The 21,956-nt window shown below is 42.6% G+C and overlaps 1 protein-coding gene across 1 annotated transcript in view; it reads right to left on the minus strand.

Annotated features, from left to right (window-relative positions):
• Positions 1 to 12,916: 12,916 nt before the first annotated feature.
• rsph3 (radial spoke head 3) overlaps positions 12,917 to 21,956 on the minus strand; it is a 40,166-nt gene continuing 31,126 nt past the window's right edge. Inside the window, exons 7-8 of the mRNA XM_052011968.1 lie at positions 20,513 to 20,599; positions 12,917 to 13,103 (exon numbers count right to left, since the gene is read on the minus strand). Coding sequence (XP_051867928.1) covers positions 13,027 to 13,103; positions 20,513 to 20,599 — 164 coding nt within the window. The 3' untranslated portion in view covers positions 12,917 to 13,026. The remainder of the gene's footprint in view (positions 13,104 to 20,512; positions 20,600 to 21,956) is intronic.

Consider the following 21,956-nt stretch of genomic DNA (forward strand, 5'->3'; position numbering starts at 1 on the left):
CACTGCCCTTTCTCTGTAGCTGTTACACTCTATTCTGCACTCTGTATTGTTTTATCTTGTGCACTGTGCACAGATCAATGCACTGTGTAATGGATTGATGTGTATGAACCATATGCAAGACACATTTTCACTCTACCTCGGTACAAGTGACAATAATAAACCAATTCCAGTATGTGTTTCCCACATTCAAAACAATTTGAAATTGCTGCTTTATTAATGAGTACATAGTGGTCTTAATGGCTTCAGAAGCTGGATTTTTCATTGGGAAGAGTGGTGGCAGATTGACTGGCAGTGATAAATTGTTGCATGGCCCATTTGTAAGGAGGAACCAGTTACTCAGGTTAAGTATGTATGTTTTGACATATAGAATAAGGGCAGAGGGTAGTGTCTTCAGGGCAACATTTACCTTCTCACATCGAGCTGTCAACTCAAGCAGCTTTTCAACTTCCAGCCCAGGCATTCACTCAGACTGCTGTCGGTTCATCTTTCAAAGGCACCAGTCAGGTCTTTCCTTGGGTATGTGATCGCCTTCTGACCGCAGGTGGATAGAATTCATGTGGAAGTGCACAGCTGACAACTGGAAAACTTTTCCAGCTACCAAGCCAGAACAGCTACTGTACAAAATTACAGAAGGAGAACAAATATAGGATGAATAAGAGAAAGGTGTGCTGCTCTGTGATTTAAGGACTGAAATAATGTATCATCCATTATACAGCAGAGCTGAGGAGCAAATAAGCTACAGCTTCATTAGAAAAGCAGATTTTATTTAACGTTTGCTCACTACATGCTTATGCAATTTAATAATCTTTCAATCACGTTTATTATCTGAATCCTCAACTCACTCACTTATAGATGCAGTGTATTCTAGTTTAAATTGTGTGCCCTATTTCACACAAATCCAGGAACAACTGGAACTTGAGGAGTTCATTATTTGAAATATTATTCAAGATAGAATGGATACCAAAGCACCTCCTTTCCAGGCTTGATCCTGGATACTTTGTCCTATTGTGTTTTTGTTTTGCTGCCGAAAGAAAATTAGTAATGAAAGTTGCTATAAAGTCAACATTATATTTGCAATGTTAACTTTGAACAAAGATAAACAAGAGCAGAATCGTGAGTTTGTTTGGGATAGCAGGATTTATATTTCTTACCTTTCTGATGGGCATCATTTACACTAATGGGATCTTTCATTTGAGTTGACTATCAGTTTAAACTTTTACCCATTTTTCACATTTATCTGCTATATTAATATGCAATGTAGACCTCATGAAATCAACTATTACCAGATGACATATTGCAGACTAACATGGAAATGGGTTTGGGTCTAGAGCAGATAGCAGAAAGAGCACTGCATTGACTTTCAGATTACACATAGTGGAAATGAAGTGAGCAACACCCCTGCAGCGGCCAGCACCGCCTGTGTGTCAGAGTATCAATTGCTAGTTTGCTCACCTCTACTTATTTGGTTCCTCAGACTTCAATAGAACTGAACGCACGGGTGGCAAACACAACTGGCATATATTTGGTGATAGCAACCAAAGACAAATTTCTCTCCCTTGACCTTACAGTTACTGAGGAAACGGGACAAAAGGGAGCTATATGTTGAAATAGGTTGTAACTGAATACGAAATGGGAAATCACCCTTTGTACTAATTACTAAGCATGCCATCGAGCACTGAGTGCATTGTGCTCTGCTCTCAAACTTCAGTAATCACTGTCGTTCACCTTGCATCTTTTCTTTTATTCTCTTCTAATGCTTATAACTTTAATTTTACACTCTTGTTCAACCATAAAATAATTTACACAGCTACTTTCCTTCTTTCAGCTCTCATTTTTGGAGATGGTAAAATTTTTAATCTATTTTAAGTGATTAGCCAAACAATGAGTACATGGAGCCATTTCAGCCAGTTAATGAAAGGCACAGTCACACCATAAATCCAGGTCCAACCCACCGGCTCATGGTGGTGTTATCAGTCCCTTCTGTATTTCGGCCGTTTCAAAACCAAGAAGGGCCGCAAGCTCAATGGCCTACTGATAAATCCCAGAACAGCAACAATGTTCATGAAATAACAGTGAATTGAAATATTCATGGCAGGCACGGTAGTGTAGCAGTTAGCGTAACACTATTACAGCGCCAGCGACCCGGGTTCAATTCCGGCTGCTGTCTGTAAGGAGTTTGTATGTTCTCCCCATGTCCGAGTGGGTTTCCTCCGGGTGCTCCGGTTTCCTCCCACATTGCAAAGACGTACGGGTTAGGAAGTTGTGGGCATGCTATCTTGGCGCCCGAAGCGTGGTGACACTTGCGGGCTGGCCCTAGAACACTCTATGCGAAAGATGCATTTCACTGTGTGTTTCAATGTACATGTGATTAATGAAGAGATCTTATCTTATTTAACTATAACTTTCTGCTTGAAACATCACAGAGAATGCTGCAACTAACTCCAAGTCATAGAGTCATAGAGAGATACAGCAAAGAGACAGGCCCTGGAAGGAAATCAGAGCACCCGTGAGAAACCCATGCAGTCACAGGGAGAATGTGCAAACTCCACACAGGCAGCATCGGAGGTCAGGATCTTGCCTGCCCATCATTGAAGTCAGCAATAATTTATAGAATATCAGTTTTCAATTCAAGGTCTGTTTGCTCAGCCAATCAAGAGGCGTAGTAATGCAGTTTGATGGCAGTTCATGTTGTTTACACACTTCTCGTGCACTTGGCTCTAGTGAATGATATAATTTGCCAGAAGTTCAGATAGGATCTTAGGGAATTAATCTAATCACTGAGCATTAATTGAGCAGGGTTTAATCCTGCATTTGCTGCCCAGAATGTAAACTGGAATTGTGTGCTACAATTTGAGTGAACATTTTTAATAAATGTGCAGTACATAATCAGATATTAAGAAGGATTTTCATGAACTTAAAATAGCAATACCAGTTGAAGTTTATTTCCCATTTGTTAATCTTGGAAGGTAGAATTTTATATAAAGCAGTGGATAAGGTTGTTTTTGGCAAACACACTGGCAGGCAGGTGAAATATGAGAATTAACCAAAGGAATTGCTTCACTTGGCTGCCGTGTCTGGAAGAATCTGCCACAAAATAATTGCATTAAAACATTTTACATTTGTCCTTACCTCAACAGCAGAAGACAAACCTTGCTTGCCTCTCCCCTTCCCTGTAGTAGCAAAGGTATTATAATCTCTTGAGTTTAGATCAGTGGAGTTGTGTAGCCGATTCATCTATAAAACAGGTATATGAGCACACAGGCCAGGCCTGTTATACTGCTTTAAAGATCTTACTTAGAGAGGGGCTTGTGGTTGCTGAGGCAATATAAGGATCAGTGTTCTTTCAGTGCACAGAAAAAAATCAAAGACCAACCTTCACAAAAAGTCTCAGAAAAATTTCTGCTTTGGGTGCAGCAGTGATTTAAGATCAAATTCTGCCCTTTTTGAGATTTCTTTTCCTCCCATGTTTCCATAAGTATCTAGCTGTGTCAATAACTACTCAAGTTAACCCTGTGCAATTTAAATCATATAAGCAGAAAATTAATTAATAACAATGAAAATCCTTTTAATGCGCTTCCTCTAAGTAACTCCATTAAATTACTAACACTGTTAAAAATACACAACCATTTAATTACTACTTTTACTGAAATGGAAACAGAAACTGAATCTCAGGCAGTTTACGGAAAGGGAAATGGAGTTAACCTTTCGTCAGAATCAGGTAAAGAGAAAACAAGTTAGTTTTAAGTTGCAGAAAGGGTGGGAAGGGATTGACAAAGGTACTTCTCTGATGGAACCAGGCCTGATTTGCTGTGTTGAAAAGCTATTAAGGAAGCCCTCTGATTTTCTCTGCAGATTTTTGATTTACTACTTACATTGGGCAACTCATCAGATTTTTGCCAAATTCCTGAAAGATTACATTCAAAATTTGAAATTAAAGGCACCTCATGCCCAGGCAGATCTGGAACATACTACTGACCACCTCCGTTACATCCATTACAACATTTTCCTATCTACCGATATTAGGCAGACCGATCTGTAGTTCCCTGTTTTCTTTTTCTCTCCTTTTTTAAGTAGTGGAATTATATTTGTCACCCTCCAAAATGCAGGGACAGTTCTGCCACCTATATAGAGTTTTGGAAGATCACAACTGATGCATCCACCACCTCATTTAATACTCTGGGATACAGATTATCAAGCTTGGGGACTTGTCAGCCTTCGGTCCAGCTCTATATTAGTACTGACTTCCTTTTACTCCTCCTTTACTCTCGCATTTCTGGGAAGTTACGTGTCCACTTCCATGAAGATGGAATCGAAGTATTTAATTGTTCTGCCATTTCTTTGTTCCCCATCATAAATTTCCCCCTTTCTGACTTCAATAATTTTTTTCTTTTTACAGGCAGAAGCTTTTACAATGTTCCCTGCAAGTTTACGCTCATGTTTTTTTTCTCTTTTAATCCAGTTTCTGGTCCTATTTTGCTGAATTCTAAATTGCTTCCACTTCTCAGGCCTGCTACTTTTTATGCTAAATTTATTTGTCTTTCCTGTGGATCTAATACATCCTAAAATTTTTTTGTTTGTGTTGCTCTTCCTTTTTATTTTTTTGCTCCAGGAACTGATGCAGCTCCTACATTCATTCCTTCAAAATCAACAATGGTCTGTCCACAGTCACGAATGAAGCTCCTCAATCTATCACAGCCAGCTCTTTCCTTGTAACACACAACTGTTCAGTCAGGTAAAGACCACACGCTAAATGCGTGCTGTCTGCTCACTGTCTGCTCAGTCAGCAGGCGGTGCTAACCATGTTGTTGGTTCCATTATCATCTCATCATTAGGCCCAAATTCTGGAGTGGCTGTGATTAGCTCAAACCAACTAATACTGAATAAAGCCAACCAGCTGCTCTTAAAGGGAGGTGTCTTGTGGTGGGGAATACTGATGAAAGTCACTTCAGAGTTCTTTGTAACTTACGTGAACTTATAGGATGAAATAGCAGAGTGAGTACTCAGATTTTCAGGCTTAGCACTGGAGACCTTGGTAGACAAGGTGGAAATGAGGAAAGAGATCCACTTCCTACAAGAGCCCAGGATGCATTCCAGATGTATGTTAAAGCCATACTGCAAAGGTGCAGCTGTCAAGGTCAAGGCAAGGAACATAGCCCCAAAGACAGTGATGCGGTGCTGCAAACTGTTCGTCACCTCAGTAGTGCATCTACAATTTTCTTAATTCACCCTGGGATGTGGGGATTTAATGGCCATACTTAATTGCCCTTGAAGAGAAAGTTCTGATCAGTTGTCTTGAAATGCTGCCGTCCTGCAGTTGAAGGTAGCACCTGCAGCAACGTTGAATAGAGGGTTCCAGGAATTTGACCAGCAGGTCAAATGAGGCAATGACAACATATTTCAAAGTCAAAATGGTGTGCAATCTGGAGGGGAACTTGTGGTTGATGGCAATTGTTTGCTTGGTGCCCTTATACCCCTTAGTGATAGGGGTTGCAAGTTTCGGAGGTGCTGTTTGAGTAGCCCAGGCTACTACCTGCATGGTACAGCAATAATGGAGGGACTCAATATTTAGAGTGGAGCATGGCATGCCAATCAAGCAGACTGCCTTGTCATGAATTGTGTCAGCTTTTTTGAGTTTTGTTAAAGTTACACTTCTCCAGATGAGTGCAGAATATTCCATCACTCTCCTGATCAGTGTCCTGTGTTTGACAGAAAAGCACATGTGAGACAGCAGATGAGTCAATGGCCACAGGATCATCAGTCTCTGCTGGTCAGTGTGTCTGTGGATAGTCCAGATGTTTCTGGTTAATGATGACCCCTGGATGTTGATGGTGAAGGATTCAGCAATGGCACTGCTGCTGAATACTGGGGAGGGATTGAACTCTCTCGTTAATGATAGGCACTGCCTGGCATGGACATCACTGATCCACTGTGGCTGTAGCAATGCTGTTCCAGTATGTTGACAAGACTGAATGTATGTGACAATATGGAAAATTGTCCATTTATGTCTTGGTCTGTAAGAATACTCCATACAACTGTGATGACCTGTTCTGATTTAAGGTTTTTGTTTTATTCATTTTTCAGGATGTGGGTGTCACTGGTAAGGCAAGTATTTATTGTCCATCCCTAATTGCCCTTAAGAAGATGGTGGTGAGCCACCTACTTGAACCATTGCAGTCCTTCTAATGAAGGTGCTGCCACAGTACTGTTGGGGAGGGTGTTCCAGGATTTAAATTTAGCAATGAAGGAATAGTGATGGTGTGTGTTGTATTTCACATTTCTTCACAACATAGGAGAACATTCAGCCCATCTATACCAGTCCCATCTATCCCATCCTCCCACGTTACACTGCAGCCAATTCCCTCACTTCCCATTAACTCTCCCTGGAGGGAATCTGCAGAGATGAAGTTTCCCTGCACCTGTTGCTGTTGTCCTTCTTGGCAGCAAAGATCATGAGCTTAGGAGGTGCTGTTAGAGTCACCCAGTGGAGGAATTACAGCACAGTTTGAAGATGGTACACACTGCAGTCACTGTGTTCTGACGCTAAAGGGAATGAATGTGGAAGGGTACAATAAATCAGTGTTTTACCTTAGTAGGTATTGATCTTCCGAAAGTTGTCAGAGCTGCAGTCATCCAGGCAAAAACGTATTCCTGACTTTTGCCTTGTACATGGTAGAAAGTCCATATGGTGTCAGGAGGTGAGTTACTTGTCTCAGGATACCCAGCCTCTGACCTAGTTTTGTAGTTGGTTCGGTTGAATTTCTGGGTCTCAGCAATGGTACTGCCATTGAAATGTCAGGATAGGTAATTGGACTCTCCAGTTGTTGAAGATGCCTGGCACTTTTGAGGTGCAAATATAATTCTTCATTGCATACCTATATGTTGCCTGTGTCCTGCTGCATGCAGGTATGGGCTGCTTCATTTGCTGGGGAGTTGTGAATGGAATTGCTCATTGTGCAATCATCAGCAAATCCCCATATCTGACTTCACAATGGAAGGAGTCATTGATGAAGCAGCTGAAGATGGTTGGGCTTAGGACACTACCCTGAGGAACTCCTATAGTGATGTCCAGGGGCTGGGGTGATTGACCTTCAACAGACATAACCATCTTTCTTTCTGTGAGAAATGACTCTAACCATTAGTGTTTTCCCCTTGATACCCACTGACTTCAGTCTTACCATTGGCTTTTTGATGCTGCACTTGCTCAAATGCTGCCTCTCTGTCAGGGGCAGTTGATCTCCCCTTACCTCTGGAATTTTAGCACATTGGTTCATAAGTGGACCCAGGCTGTGATGGGGTGTGGAGCTGAGTGGTACCAGAAAACCTAAACTTGGCATTTGTGAACAGGTTATTGGTGAGTAACGCTGCTTGATAGTACTGTCGACAACCTCTTCCTTCACTTTGAGAGTACACTGACTGGGTGGTAATTTGCCAGATTGGATTTGTCCTAGGTTTTATAAACTGGACAGATCCGAGGAATTTTCCACATGGTTGGTTAGATCAGTGGTTTTCAACCTTTTTCATGCTGCGGCTCCCTAGAACATGTCCTTGTTAGATGGCGGACCCCCAAAGCCCACAAAATCAAACAATCGATAATTCATGCATACAAAACTTAAATTACTGCATATAGGCCCTAATGAAATAGTGACGATTTCAAACACCGATAATTACCAGCGGTGTCTTTCAGTGTTCAGTTCAATGTGAAGGTTGTGCCTGTTTTGCACTGCAGAGTTTGTCCAAATGTGGTGGTATGTGCGACAAACATACGCATATGTCATCCTCGATATTCAGTCTTGATCTGTATTTGGTTTTCATGGCAGTGACTGCAGAAAATGCTATTTTGCACAAGTAAGTGGTTGCAAATGGTAACAGAACATTGACGGCTTTGCCGGACAGCAATGGATACTCCTGGGAACGTGCTATCCAGAACGACAACAGTGACATTCAGTTGAACTGCAAGCGCAAACTCCTGTCAGATGACAGTTCAGTCAATTCTTCTTCTTCATGTCCAGTTAAATCAGTAAGCATGCACTCAAACAGATTTTGAACCCAATCAATCATGCTCGTGTCATCATCGCCGAAATACTCATGGAAATAATGTGACAGCTGTTGAATATGGTTCAAAACGGTGCTCGCAATGGCCTCTGCCTTAGTCTCGTTCACTGTCAGAAAGTCAGCCAGCAACGGAAACATATCATAGACGCCTTACTCGCATCTTCCCTTCCAGATACGGAGTTTTTCCTGTAAGGCATTGATTATGTCACGCGTTTTCAGAACATTTGAGCCAAGTCCTTGCAATGATAGATTTAAGCTGTTCAAAATGTTGAAAATATCTGCAAGGTAAGCTAATCTGGCAACCCACATCTCATCTGTCAAGAACTGTGCCAATGATCCATTATGCTCATTTAGAAAAATGAGCAGTTCATCTCGCAACTCATATACACGCTGCACAACGCGGCCTCGTGACAGCCATCTGACTTCTGTATCTAGCAACAAGTGCTTATGCTCGGCTTCCATTTCATGGCATATGTTTTCAAACAAACAATGATTGAGCAGCCTGGCTTTGATAAAGTTAACGATTTTAATGCACGTGAAAAACACATCTGCAAGATTTTCATCCATATCCTTTGCAGCCAAAGCCTCACGGTGAATCATGCAGTGGGTTGCTGCTACATGTGAAGCTACTTCTTTCACTCGTGTGACTAGACCCGACTTCCATCCCATCATTGCGGCAGCACCATCCGTGCATACTCCAATACACTGTGTCCACACCAATGCCGATCGTACAAAAAATGTGTCAAGCACACGGAAAAGTTCTTCACCGGTTGTACGCCCTGGGAGCACCTTGCAAAACAAAAAGTCTTCCAAGGCCTTTCCTCCCCAGCAATATCGAACATAAACCAACAACTGCGCAGCACTGGCAACATCAGTACTTTCATCGAGCTGAATCGCAAATCTGACTTGCTGAAGACGTGCTATCAGCTGGCTCTGTATATCCGCCATATCGCCAATTCTTCTGCTTACTGTGTTATCAGACAGTGGAATGGCTTTCAGTTTTTGACTGGATTCTTCTCCCAGTACAACTTCGCACATATCTACTGCTGCAGGCAGTATAAGCTCTTCTCCAATTGTGTGAGGCTTTCTGGAACATGCTATTCATAATGCTACCAAATATGATGCGCGAAGAGCCTTCTCAGTTACAGTGGCGCAGGCTGTCATTTTGCCTTTCTGCTTGAGGTACAGCTCCTTTTGCCGCTCAAAATATTCCTTCAGCTTACTGGCAATATCTGGATGCACTGTTGTTAAATGGAGCTTCAATTTTGCTGGTTTGATTGCATCGTTGGACAGTGTTTGCAAACACACAACACAGAGAGGTTGGTCCGCATTTGTCCCCACTGCGATGAAGCCATATGAAATGTATTCTGGATCGTACTTGCGTTGTTTTCTCTTTCGGTCACCCTTATCCCCTTCTTCATCAGAATCTTCCGGTTTCTGGTCAGCTTTTCTCTTCAGAAATCTCTCCACACTCAGCAATATACACTGAACAGTTTAACTACTATTACTGATAAACAAAATTATCAAAACTAATCTAAAATTTACACGCTTGCACACTTTTCGTTTAACAGTGACTTCACTGTGGCGTAAATGTACGGTAAGTAAGCAATGTTATTAAGGCACACCAACAACGTCACTAAGTCTCGCTAACACTACAGTGCACAACAGAATAGTAGTGAGTAGTGAACACTACTGACTACTCTGACTACACAAATCGGATATTAAGCGGCAGCTTACCAGAAGGAAACACCGTCTAAGTCTCTAAGATTGTCGCCTATAACAGATAGAATAGATATGGCTATTTTCTGAATAGTGGAAAACTGGAGCAAGCAAGTAAGCTACATCTTTGTAACAGGTCGCTTTTCCATTTTTTTCTTGGCTTGCTTGCGGACCACTTGGCAACCCGGGGATCCGCGGACCACAGGTTGAAAACCTCTGGGTTAGATGCTGGTGTTGTAACTGTACTGGAGGAGTTTGGCTAGAGGCACAGCTAGTTCTGGAGTGCAGGTCTTCAGTACTACAGACAAGATGTTGTGTCATCCCATAGCCTTTCCTGTATCCAGAAGCTCTGGGCTGTTTCCTGATATTGAATTAGCCGAAGACTGGTTTCTATTATGGTGGGCATCCCAGAAGGAAGCTGAGATGGATCACTCACTCGGCGCCTCTGGCTGAACATGACCGTCAATGCTCCAGCCTTTTCTTTAGCATTCACATGCTGGGCTCTGAGGATGGAAATGTTCTGGGAGTCACCTCCTCCTGTTTAATCAGTAGGATTGTAGAGTTTCATGGTCATGATTTTGGAGTCTGCACATATGTGGTTCTGTGTTGCAGTTCCACAAACCTGGTACCTCATTCCTAAGTGTACCTGGTGCTGCTCCTAGACTGTCCTTCTGCACCCCTCATTGCATGATGTACTGTCCCACGAGGTTACAGGTCGAGATGGTGGACATGTCTGCTGCTGATGGTTCACAACACCTCATGGATGCTTAGTTTTGAGCTGACATTTTAGGGATGGACAATAAATGCTGGCTTTGTCACTGTCTATCCCACTTAGCTTGATTGCAGTGCCACACAACATGAGGGAGGGTGTCCCCACAAGGACTGTACAGTGGTCACTTCTAATAGTGCCTTTGTGGACAGATACATCTGTCACAGATAGACTGGTGAGGATGAGGTCAAGTAGGTTCATCCTTGTGTTGGTTCACTTGATACCTGTTGCAGACCCCGTCTGGCAGCTGTGTCCTTCAGGACTTGATAAGCTCGGTCCATGGTGGTGCTCCCAAGTCACTCCTGGTGTTGGACATTGTTGGACACCCAAGGTCACCCTGTGATCTTGCTACTTTCAGTGATACTTTCAAGCATTCTTTAAATATGGAGGAACACTGAGTCATCAGCTGAGGGAGGATGGTTGGTGCTAGTCAGGAGGTGGTTTCCTATCTCTGACCTAATGCCATGAGTCGTCACGTGGTCTGGAGACAATGCTGAGGACTCCAAGAACTGCTCCCTCCTGCCTGTCTAAAATGTGCTGCACCCTCTAGGTGGGACGGGACATACTCTGCTCCTTCTCTGGTGTAATCACATCTTTCCTGTAATGTGGTGACCAGAACTGTGCTTAGTACTTGGGCTGCATCCAAAAAGTTCCAATGGAAGGTCATTGACTTGAAATGATAACTCCATTCCTCTATCCACAAATGCTGCCTGAACTTCTGAGTATTTCCAGCACTCTCTGTTTTTATTTTAGATTTCCCGAATCAGCAATTCTTTTGATTCTGACTTCATGGTCTAATTCCGGAAGCGTGGCGACACTTGTGGGCTGCCCCCCGAACACTCTACGCAAAAGATGCATTTCACTGTGTGTTTTGATGTACATGTGACTAATAAAGATATCTTATCTTATCTGAATTATCTTGTACATATTTGTAGCAAAACTTCCCTGTTCTTATATTCAATACCTCAGTTAATAAAAGAAAGCATCCCATTTACAATGTTATTGACCACTTCTGCCATCCTTAGAGATCTGAGGATGTACTCTAGTGTCCCTCTGCTCCTCTACAACATTACCATACCGTGACTACACCATTGTCATAACAACATGTATTAAGGCCACAAAGAATAAGCGATTGGTTAATGTTTCCATGTTTCTTTAAGCAGTTAGATGTTTAGTAAATGATTCTGAATGCTGATGTTGATATTTATTTTGAAATTGTGGTTAATAATACTGTGATAATCAGCAAGGGAAGGAACTCCATTGGAATGGGGAACTGGGACTCAGGTCGTTAAAGTGCAGCACCATCAGCTTTTCTGTGACTGTGTGGTCTGAGAAGGTTCCCTCCTTCTCATGTTCAAAGTTGTTGGCAAGGATGAAGCTTGCAGACCATCACCAATTTGTGATGAAACAATTCTGTGCTCAGTATGGGATCCCCAGTGGGATTCAAGTGCAGTCAATGGTTAAGTGTTCCAGCAAGAAGCCCGCAATCCTGTTGAATCCTTGTGGTGCATGTGCCCGGGCAGAAGATGATGAATTCTGTTCCTGGAATACAGAACGTCTGTAACTTTACCAATGCAATGGATTATGTTGCTGATGTCCTGTGCTCCAGGCTGGAAAGAAGCAGAAGCATAAAAATGGCCACCACAACCTCAACGGCTAATGTTGCCTGAACATGCATCTTATCTCTGTCAGTTCCCAAGGCACTGTTCCTTTCTGAAATCCATGTCGGGAAATCACTCCTTGAACAGTTTAACTGGAGACCTTTCTCCACACCTCTCCTACTATCACTGTCATTTTTGGAATAAAACTACACTCCTAGCAAGATCATCATCAAACCACTCGTGTGGAAACAACAGGACTATGCTGAAGTTTGAAGTTGTGACATACTGTCCTTCTGCAAAACCATTCTTTGTAGACTAAAATGTTACCCATAATGTTCTCAAAAAAGCACTTTACAAATCAATCACCAATAAATCAGCAAGCAATCGATGATTCCCTTTGTCACCGAGGGTGGAGATCCTAACATCACAAACTGGCTACTCCATATATATTTCCAGTGTGGAAGGGTCAGAAGGATAGCACTTCCCCAAATATGGCAAAAAGTACACTGCAAATACATGTGTGCACCATAGTTGGAATGATTTCAGCACCTGGAGCTCCGAACCTTGACAGATGAATTTTTGCAGCAAAACATTTTAACATATAAAATTGTTGAAAACTGACGTCAGAGAACAGTTCCTTATTGAAGCTCCAGTCAATTCTCTGAGAAAGAATTCTGCTCTTATTTTCTTAAGTTTTCCTAAACTAAAACGCTTTTCAGTTAGTAGAGGAGAAAACTGAATGAAGGGATATGAAACAAATACCAAAGTGCTACTCTTCTATTTTCATCACAGTTTTATAGTTTATTAATCAAAAAGAACTGTTTAGCAAACAGAGAATCTCAAATTTCTGCCATTCCTTCATTACCAAATATGTGTCTTGTCTCATTACTCCTTTGCTGTTCTCTGAGTTTCCATCTGTCTGAACAACTGGTTTCTGGTTTTTGCCACATCGCGAAGAAGTACTGTAAAGCAAGGGGCAAACACACACACTTGTAGTTAGTAGTTCACTTTTCTCGAGAAAGGATTGACTCTATCATGATTGCTTCAGGATAGGTCCCTTCTTAAGTGCTGGAGATGGGCGACACCAGCCAGCACACATCTGAAGAGTTGATTGTGGCAAGGTCTATTTGTTTCTATTGACTATTTTTTATTGATCAAAGTGGGTACGAGAAAAGATCACCAGGCAACATAAAAGGGAACATAAAAACCTTTCATAAATAGATACATAATTAAAGTGATGTGGAGCCAATTAGGGCTGTGGAGACTGACATAAAAGAGTGAAGTTAATGTCAGTTGGGTTAGGGCATAGAGAAGTTGAATAAAAGCAAGTGGCAGCAAAGTGATAAAACATTTGACGTTACCAACTTATCTTTTGCAAAGAGAATGCACCGTACATGCTGAGCAGAACAGACAGCAGAATCTATTTATAATCTTTAATCCTCTGTGGATACTGGACTGATGCTGGAGGAGTCAGGGAACTACATATGTAGGACAAGGGGGGCACAGAGAAACCAGGTAACCAAGGCCAGTTGGTCTAATGTCAGTGGTGGAAAATCTATTAAAGACCATTGTAAATTACATCATTAATTCTCACTTGGAGAAACAATGAGGTAACAGCCACAAATAGGTTTGTTAAAGACAGACACTATCTAACTTTTCTGATGAAGCAATAGAGAGTTGGTGAAGGCATTGCTATAGATTTGTACAGGCTTTTCCCAAAAAGAGCATTTGATAAAGTAGCACACAACAGAAGTACACATACAGTAAAAGAGAAACATGTGGCACTGAAAGAACTGTTGTAACTTGTGTAATTAGTTGAAGGATAGAGAGCAGGGAGTAGCCGGAAACTGTTTGTTCCTGCTGAAGAGAAGGTGCACTGATCACATTCAAACAGTTGGATATTAGCCTCAGCACTCTCCACCAGCTGGGGAATGAACAGATTCTCTCTCCATGACTATCCAGAGGATATCAGGAAAGGGAAGCTTGCTGGAGGTGAGAAAGATGGAGGAAAGTGTTGGGGTGATGACACAGTCTTGCTTCACAACAGACTACACTGTGACTGGATCTGTTGTGAACCCACTGGCTAGGATCTTGGCTTCCATGCAAATGGAAGATGGGAACACAGCTCACTTGAGCGGGGTGCTAGACTGCCCCTCACCACTGTCAAAGGCTTTAGTGGGCTTGACAAAACCGCTGCTACTCCCTGCTTTTTTGGAGCTGTCACACTGTGGCTCTAATGGATGGAATCCACACAAAAATTTGAGGAGCAACTCTTTGGCCGCTGGGGAGGAGGCAGCTGAGGAGGACCCTGGTGATGGTTTTCCATGTGGCAGACAGCCAGGAGACCCCCTGTAGTTACAGCAGTCAGATTTGTATCCCTTCTTGAAGATGATCACGATTACCACATCTCAGAGGTCCATGGGACATCCTCAGGTGAGGGCAATGAGGTTGTGAATTTGTGGCAAACAAAGTCAGTGCACTCAAATGTTTTGCCTTAATCATCCACTCTGAGTGAATGCCCAGGTACAACAGAACTGCAGCGCTTGCAGGGGAGCAGAGACAGATCACAACTGGCTGTGGGAGTGGCCACAACATAGCTGGGACTGGGATCTTGGGAGTCAGAGTGTGGTTAGCAGTGGGAAGAGGATGGGTTTGGAGACTGAGTACTGGGGTCAGAATGTGGTCAGCACCGGGATCAGTGGTAGCAAAGTGGTTGGGGTTAGGAATGTGGCTGGGACTGGGATCTGGGTCAGGGAGTGGAGTCGGAACACAGCCAGGAGTGGGAGGTCAGCGCATGGTTTCAGAGCATGGTTGGGAGCAGGCGAGTGTGGTCAGAGTGTAGCTGGGAGTGGAAGCAAGGATTGGCGCGTGGTTGGGAGCACAGCGAGAGTGTCAGAGTGTGTCCAGAGTCAGGGCATGATATGGTAGTACTGGTGTGGGGCTGGGGAATGGGGTTGGGGAGCATGATGTGCCCAGGGATAGAGAAGGGTGTAAGGGCAGTAGGGAAGGGATCTGTGGGCTTGGAGAGTAGATCCATGATTGGATGGTGGTGTAGATATGGAGGTAGATATTCAAAGAGGAACGATTCAGGGATAGGGATGGCTGGGGTTGAGAAGGGTCAAGGGAGGATGGCTGAAGTGTATGGAGGGAAGGAAGAAACAGGCAATGTGAAAAGGCACCTATACCTCAGCCCACACGTGTGTGCACGAGTCTCTTGACAGAGAATTCCAAAGATTCACTACCCTCTGAGTGAAGACATTTCTTCTTCTTTCAATCCTGAACAGACAGCCCATTGAGACTGTGACCCCTGGTTCTAGGCACCCCTGCCAAAGGAAACATCATTCCTATACCCACCCTGAAAAACCACACAAGAGTTTTGTATGTTTCAATGAGATCATATCTCATTTCTCTAAACCTAATAGAATACAAGTCCAGTCTGGTTAATTTCTCCTCATAAGGCTAACTAGCCAATCCAGGAATCAATCTGGTAAACTTTCACTGCACTCCCTCCCTCACAAGTATATCCTTCCCTTGGTAGACAAACAAGACCTATACATAATTGCAGTGTCACAAGGGCTGAATGTAATGGAATCAAGACACCTCAACACTTGAATTCCAATCCTCTTCCAACAAATCACTTGCCTTCCTGATCACCTGCTGTACTTCCTGGTTATCTGTGTTAACTTTCAGTGATCCATGTACAAGGTCACCCGGTGCCTGTGAACACCAACACCTTTCAATCTCTCACCATTTAAAAAGTACTCCAGCTTTCTATTTTTTCTACTAATGTGGACGATTTCACATTTTTTCCACATTATATTCCATCAGCCATGTGCTTCCATATTGATTTAACCTATGCATAGCCCCTGAAACCTTTCTGCATTCTCCTCACAACCAACACTGCCACCTAGCTTTCTATCTTCAGCAAACCCATATATGTTACACTTGGCTCCTTCTTCCAGATCACTGATTAAGTTTAAGAAAAGTCAGGGATACAACACCGATCCCTTCAGCACCTCATTAATCACAACCTGCCCACTGTGTTCATTCCTGCCCTCTGTTTTCTATCTGTTAACCACTACACAATCCATGCCAGTTTATTCCTCTGAAACCATGAGCTCTAATTTTATTAAATAAAGTAGCACCTTATCAAAGGCCTTCTGAAAGTCCAAATCCAAATTCTATATTCAAGAATAGCAGAGGGACAAGCCAGATAACCACAGGCCAGTCAGTGTTACATTAGTGGAAGGGAAACTATTGCAAAAAATTCAGAAGTAGCGGATTAATCTTCACTTGGAAAGGCAGGGATTGATTGGGGATAATCAGCGTTGCTTTATTCCTGGGAAATCCTGACTCACAAATTTGATTGAAATTTTTGAGTTAACCAAGCATATTAGAATGATAGAGCAATACAGCACAGATACAGGCCCTTCGGCCCAACAAGTCCATGCTGACCATGGTGCCCACCCAGCTAGTCCCAATTTCCTGCATTTGGCCCATATCCCTCTAAGCCCCACCCCTCCATGGACCTACCCAAGTGCTTCTTAAATGACACGGTTGTACCTGCCTCAACCATTTCCTCTGGCAGCTCGTTCCATATACTCACCACCCTCTGTGTGAAAAAGTTGCCCCTCAGGTCCCTTTTAAATTTTTCCCCTCTAAACCCTGAATCTATGCCCCCTAGTTTTGTCTTTCCATAACAGAGTGACCAAAACTGTTCACAGTACTCAAGTCTGACTTGTACTATGAACGGTAGGGCATTAGGGAGTGTAATGGAACATGGTTTGACTTTCCAAAATGCATCACCTCACACTTATCTGTATTGAAATCCATTTGCCACTCCTCAGCCCACTTCTCTAACTGATCAAGATCCCCCTGTAATCTATGATAACCTTCACTATCAACACCTCCCAATTTTGTGTCATCTGCAAACTTACTGATCAAGCCTTATGCATTCACATCTAAATCATTTATATTAAAAATGAATAACAAGAGTCCCAACACCAACCCCTGTGGCACACTATTAGTCACCAGCCTCCATTTTGAGGCTTCAACCACCACCATCTGCTTCCTATCTCTGAGGCAATTTTGAATCCACCTAACTAGCTCTCCCCGGATTCCATGGGACACAACCTTCCAGTCCAGCCTACCATACAGGACAACAACCCCATTTGCTTACCTCTTCAAAAAACTCTAAAAGACTCCTCCTAACCAGACTCTGTCTATCCAAATGCTGGTAAATCCTGTCCCCCAGAATTCTCTCCAGTAACCTCCCTGCTACTGACGTCAAGGTGAGCGGCCTGTAGTTCCCTGGCTTGTCCTTGCTACCCTTCTTAAACAATGGAACAACATTAGCCACCTTCCAGTCTTTGGGAACTTCACCAGTGGCTAATGATGAAGCAAATATCTCTGCATGGGCCTCTGCAATTTCTTCTCCAGCCTCCCACAAAGTCCTAGGATGCACTCAATCAGTCCCTAGGGATTTATCCATCTTAAGGCTGCAAGTACCTCTTTCCTGGTAATATGAAATTCCTCCAAAACATCTCCACCAGTTTCCCTTCTCTCTCGAGCAACCATGATTTTCTCCTCAGTAAACACCGAGGATAAATATTCGTTAAAAATCCCACCCATCTCCTGCACCTCGAGACATAGACCGTCTTGCTGATCTCTAAGCAGTAATACACAAAAAGTGCTGGAGGAACTCAGCAGGTCAGGTGGCATCTATGGAGGGAAATAAACAGTCAACATTTCGGGCCAAGACCCTTCATCAAGACTGGACAGGAAGAGGGCAAAGCCTACCTGGAAGAAGTTTTCCTCTAACTGTTTATTTCCCTCCATAGATGCTGCCTGACCTGCTGAGTTCCTCCAGCACTTTGTGTGTGTTGTTCCAGATTCCAGCATCTACAGAATTTCTTGTGTCTCTGATCGATGGAGTTCAATCCGGAGAAGTGTGAGGTGGTACACTTCGGAAGGACAAACTCCAAGGCGGAGTACAAAGTTAATGGCAGGATTCTGGGTAGTGTGGAGGAGCAGAAGGATCTGGGGATTCACTGAAAGTTGCCTCACAGGTGGATAGGGTAGTTAATAAAGCTTATGGGATGTTAGCATTCATAAGTCGCGGGATCAAGTTTAAGGTAATGATGCAGCTCTACAAAACTCTGGTTAGACCACACTTAGAGTACTGTGTCCAGTTCTGGTCACCTCATTATAGGAAGGATATGGCAGCTTCAGAGAGGATGCAGAGGAGATTTACCAGGATGCTGCCTGGTTTAGAGAGTATGCATTATGAGGAGAGACTAAGGGCGCTGGGGCTTTACTCTTTGGAGGGAAGGAGGATGAGAGGAGACATGATAGAGGTGTACAAAATATTAAGAGGAACAGATAGAGAGCCAGTGCCTCTTTCCCAGGGCACAAGTGCTCAATACAAGAGGGCATGGCTTTAAAGAAATGGGTGGGAAGTTCAAGGGAGATATCAGAGGGAGGTTTTTTACCCAGAGAGTGGTTGGGGCATGGAATGCGCTGCCTGGGGTGGTGGTGGAGGCAGGTATATTGGTCAATTTCAAGCGATTGCTAGATAAGCATATGGAGGAATTTAAAATAGAGGGATATGTGGGAGGAAGGGGTTAGATAGTCTTAGGCAAGGTTTAAAGGTCAGCACAACATTGTGGGCCAAAGGGCCTGTATTGTGCTGTACTGTTCTATGATTCTATGATCTCTAAGGGGACCTACGCTCTCCCTAGCCACTCTTTTACTCTTTATTTAGCTATAGAACTTCTTGGGATTTTCGTTAACCTTACCTGCCAGATCCATTTTATACCCTCCCTTTGCCCTCCTGATTTCCCTCTTAAGAGTATTGACAATGATCTTATTGATAAGGAGAGCAGGTAGATGTTGTCTACATGGACAACATCTATATGGTCCTGTACGGTAGGCTGATCCAGAAGATTGGAGCCCATGGGATCCAGAGCAGGCCAGCAAAGGGGATCCAAAATTGGCTTGGTAAAAGGAGGCGGAGGATGGTGGTGGAGGGCTGCTTTCTGATTGGCCGTCTATGACCAGTGGTGTACCACAGGGATCGGTGCTGGGACCTTTGATGTTTGTGATATTACATTAACGACTTGGATATGTTGGAGTTATGATTAGTAAGTTTGAAAATGATATGAAAATTGGTGGGGTTGTAGGTAGCAAAGAAGGTTGTCTAAGGTTACAACATGATATAGGTCAGCTGGAAAATTGGGCAGAGCAATGGCAAATGGAATTTAATCCTGACAAATGCGAGGTGATGCATTTTGGGAAGGCAAACAAGGGTAGGACATTAGCAACAAATGGTAGGATCCTGAGGAGCGTTGATGAACAGAAGGAAAGTTGCAGCGCAGGTGATAAGGTGGTGAAGAAAGCATATGGATATCTTGCCTTCAGTGGTCATGACACAGAGTATAAGAGCTGGGATGAAATGTTATAACTTTATAAAAACTTGGAGTATTGTGTGCAGTTCTGTTCATCACATACAAGAAGGATGAAATTGCATTGAGGAGAGTTCAGAGGAGATTCACCAGGACGTTACCTGGATTGGACCGATAAAGTGAGATTGGATAGGCTGGGTTTATTTTCCCTGGAGCAGATGAGGGGTGACCCGATAGAGGTATATCAAATTGCAAGCCAATAGGTAATATAGTATATAGTAATAATCTTTTTCCTAAGGTGTAACTGTCTAAGAGGGAGGTTTAAGGTGTGAGATAGGAGGCTCAGAGGGGATCTGAGGGGGAGTTTTTTTTGCAGAGGGCGGTTGATGTCTGGAACGCTGCACGAAGACCATGCTTATTTTTGTTCTGTATATGCAAAATACTGTGTGCATTCAGATAAAGAGCCTTCAGTTTTGGCTTTGTCACATTTTCCCTGCTCTAACTCTAAATGGAGGGGTAATGCAACAATTATGGACTTTTACATCATTATGTAAAACTGTTTCTATGTGACAGCCTTTGGATTTTATTACTCATTTTGCTATTCTGCACTATTGATTTGCATTTATTTATTAACTATCTATTTATTAAATATATTATTATTAGATCTATTTACCTATTTATTTATCTATTTATTAAATTTCCAATCACTAGAACCCACCAAATAAACCCTCACTACTTAGGTTAAATCCTTCGTTATTCAGTTTGATAAGGCATTGGTCCCCTCATAATTTAAGTGAAGCCTAAACCAATCGAACAGCTCCCCCTTTTGCCTAGTGGTGTCAGTGCCCCATGGATAGAAATCTATGTCTCCCACACCAACCCCTGAGCCATTTTTGATCACGTTTACCCTATGCCAACTTGCACACAGTACTATAATTAAACAGAATTGTTATAGACCAGGTACTTACTGTCCAACATTGTCCTTCCCAAAATTTTCTTCTCGATCGATTTCTTTACCTCTCCCATCAGCCACGGCAGGAATACATTCTCCACATCTAATGAAATGAACAGCTATGTGAAACTCCATCACTCTGTTTTCTTATCTTAGAATATACAGAAGCAAACCTTGGAAATTAAGGAAATACTTTATTTTTAAAAAAATTATTAAAACACACAAATCCCAACAAAGCAGGATGGTTATGCTGGTCACTTTCCAGCCAAGTAAAAATCTGGATGACCTTTCTCTCAAAGCTTCAGCCCTACAATGCCATGAGATGCAAGAAGTGAAAGAATTGAAAGAGGTAAAACTTTTTGTGCCATTTCTTATCTTAGGGCATTAAATGTTCTACTTCCATCCTTTTCTCCCACGTATGAAGGATATCATAACTCACAAACAGATGGCTATGAATGCAAATCAAAAATTTCATTGAGACACAATGTTGGAATCTGGAGCAACACACAAAAAGCTGGAGGAACTCAGCAATTCAGGCAGCAGCTATGGAGGGAAATGGACAGTCAATGTTTTGGATCTAAACCCTTCATCTGGACCGTCCAGCTGAAGGGTCTCAACCCAAAATGTTGATTATCCATTTCCCTCCATAGATGCTACGTGACCCACTGAGTTACTCAAAAATTTCATTGTCAATATACCTAAACGATTGGGTAGAAGAGTGGTACATTAAGGATTATTTTCAGGTTTAGGAATGCAGGTAAGCCCACAAGAGGTATTTCCTTTTTCATTTTATATATTGGGAGAAATGTTGGACATGAGTGGACTTGAACATATGCATTCAAAACTACTCTTTCAAAAACTTAAGGTCCTGATTACACCAGTGCAGTGCAAGGAAAAATATAAGACGTCCGTGAAAGTGGCAGCATTACCAATCATTTATAATCTAATTTAGCTCACAGTGTGAGCAAAATTGATGGTCTTGTGCCCATTTTCCAGTGATTTGCTTTTAATGTTGTTGTTCCAGTGACTGCAACAATCATTTTGATCATTCAGTGGCACAAGATTGTGCCTGCTAGCATCAAACAACTCTTCATTTCTACAAATGGGACTGGACTCCTGAACAGAAGAGATTAAAACTTACACAATGTTAAGGGGCTTGATGAATTACAGTCCTATTCATTATTTGTAACTGAGATTTCAAATTCAAATGAAAATGGAAGGTTAACCCAGTGGGTTTAACCACAGAACCTCTTCTTTCAAAATTCAAGAAAACTACAAATGCTGGAAATCTGAAGCAAAAACAGAAAATGCTAGAAAAACTCAGCAGGTCAAATGGCATCAGCAGAAAGAGAAACAGCTAACATTTGGGGTCTGCAACCATTTGTCAGAACCTCTGACCTCCTGCTTTGTTGACTACAGTAAAACTCTGATAATCTGTTCCCCAACTGTTCAGAAATTCC

Source organism: Pristis pectinata, chromosome 3, assembly GCF_009764475.1.
Source record: "Pristis pectinata isolate sPriPec2 chromosome 3, sPriPec2.1.pri, whole genome shotgun sequence".
NCBI classification, from domain to species: domain Eukaryota; kingdom Metazoa; phylum Chordata; class Chondrichthyes; order Rhinopristiformes; family Pristidae; genus Pristis; species Pristis pectinata.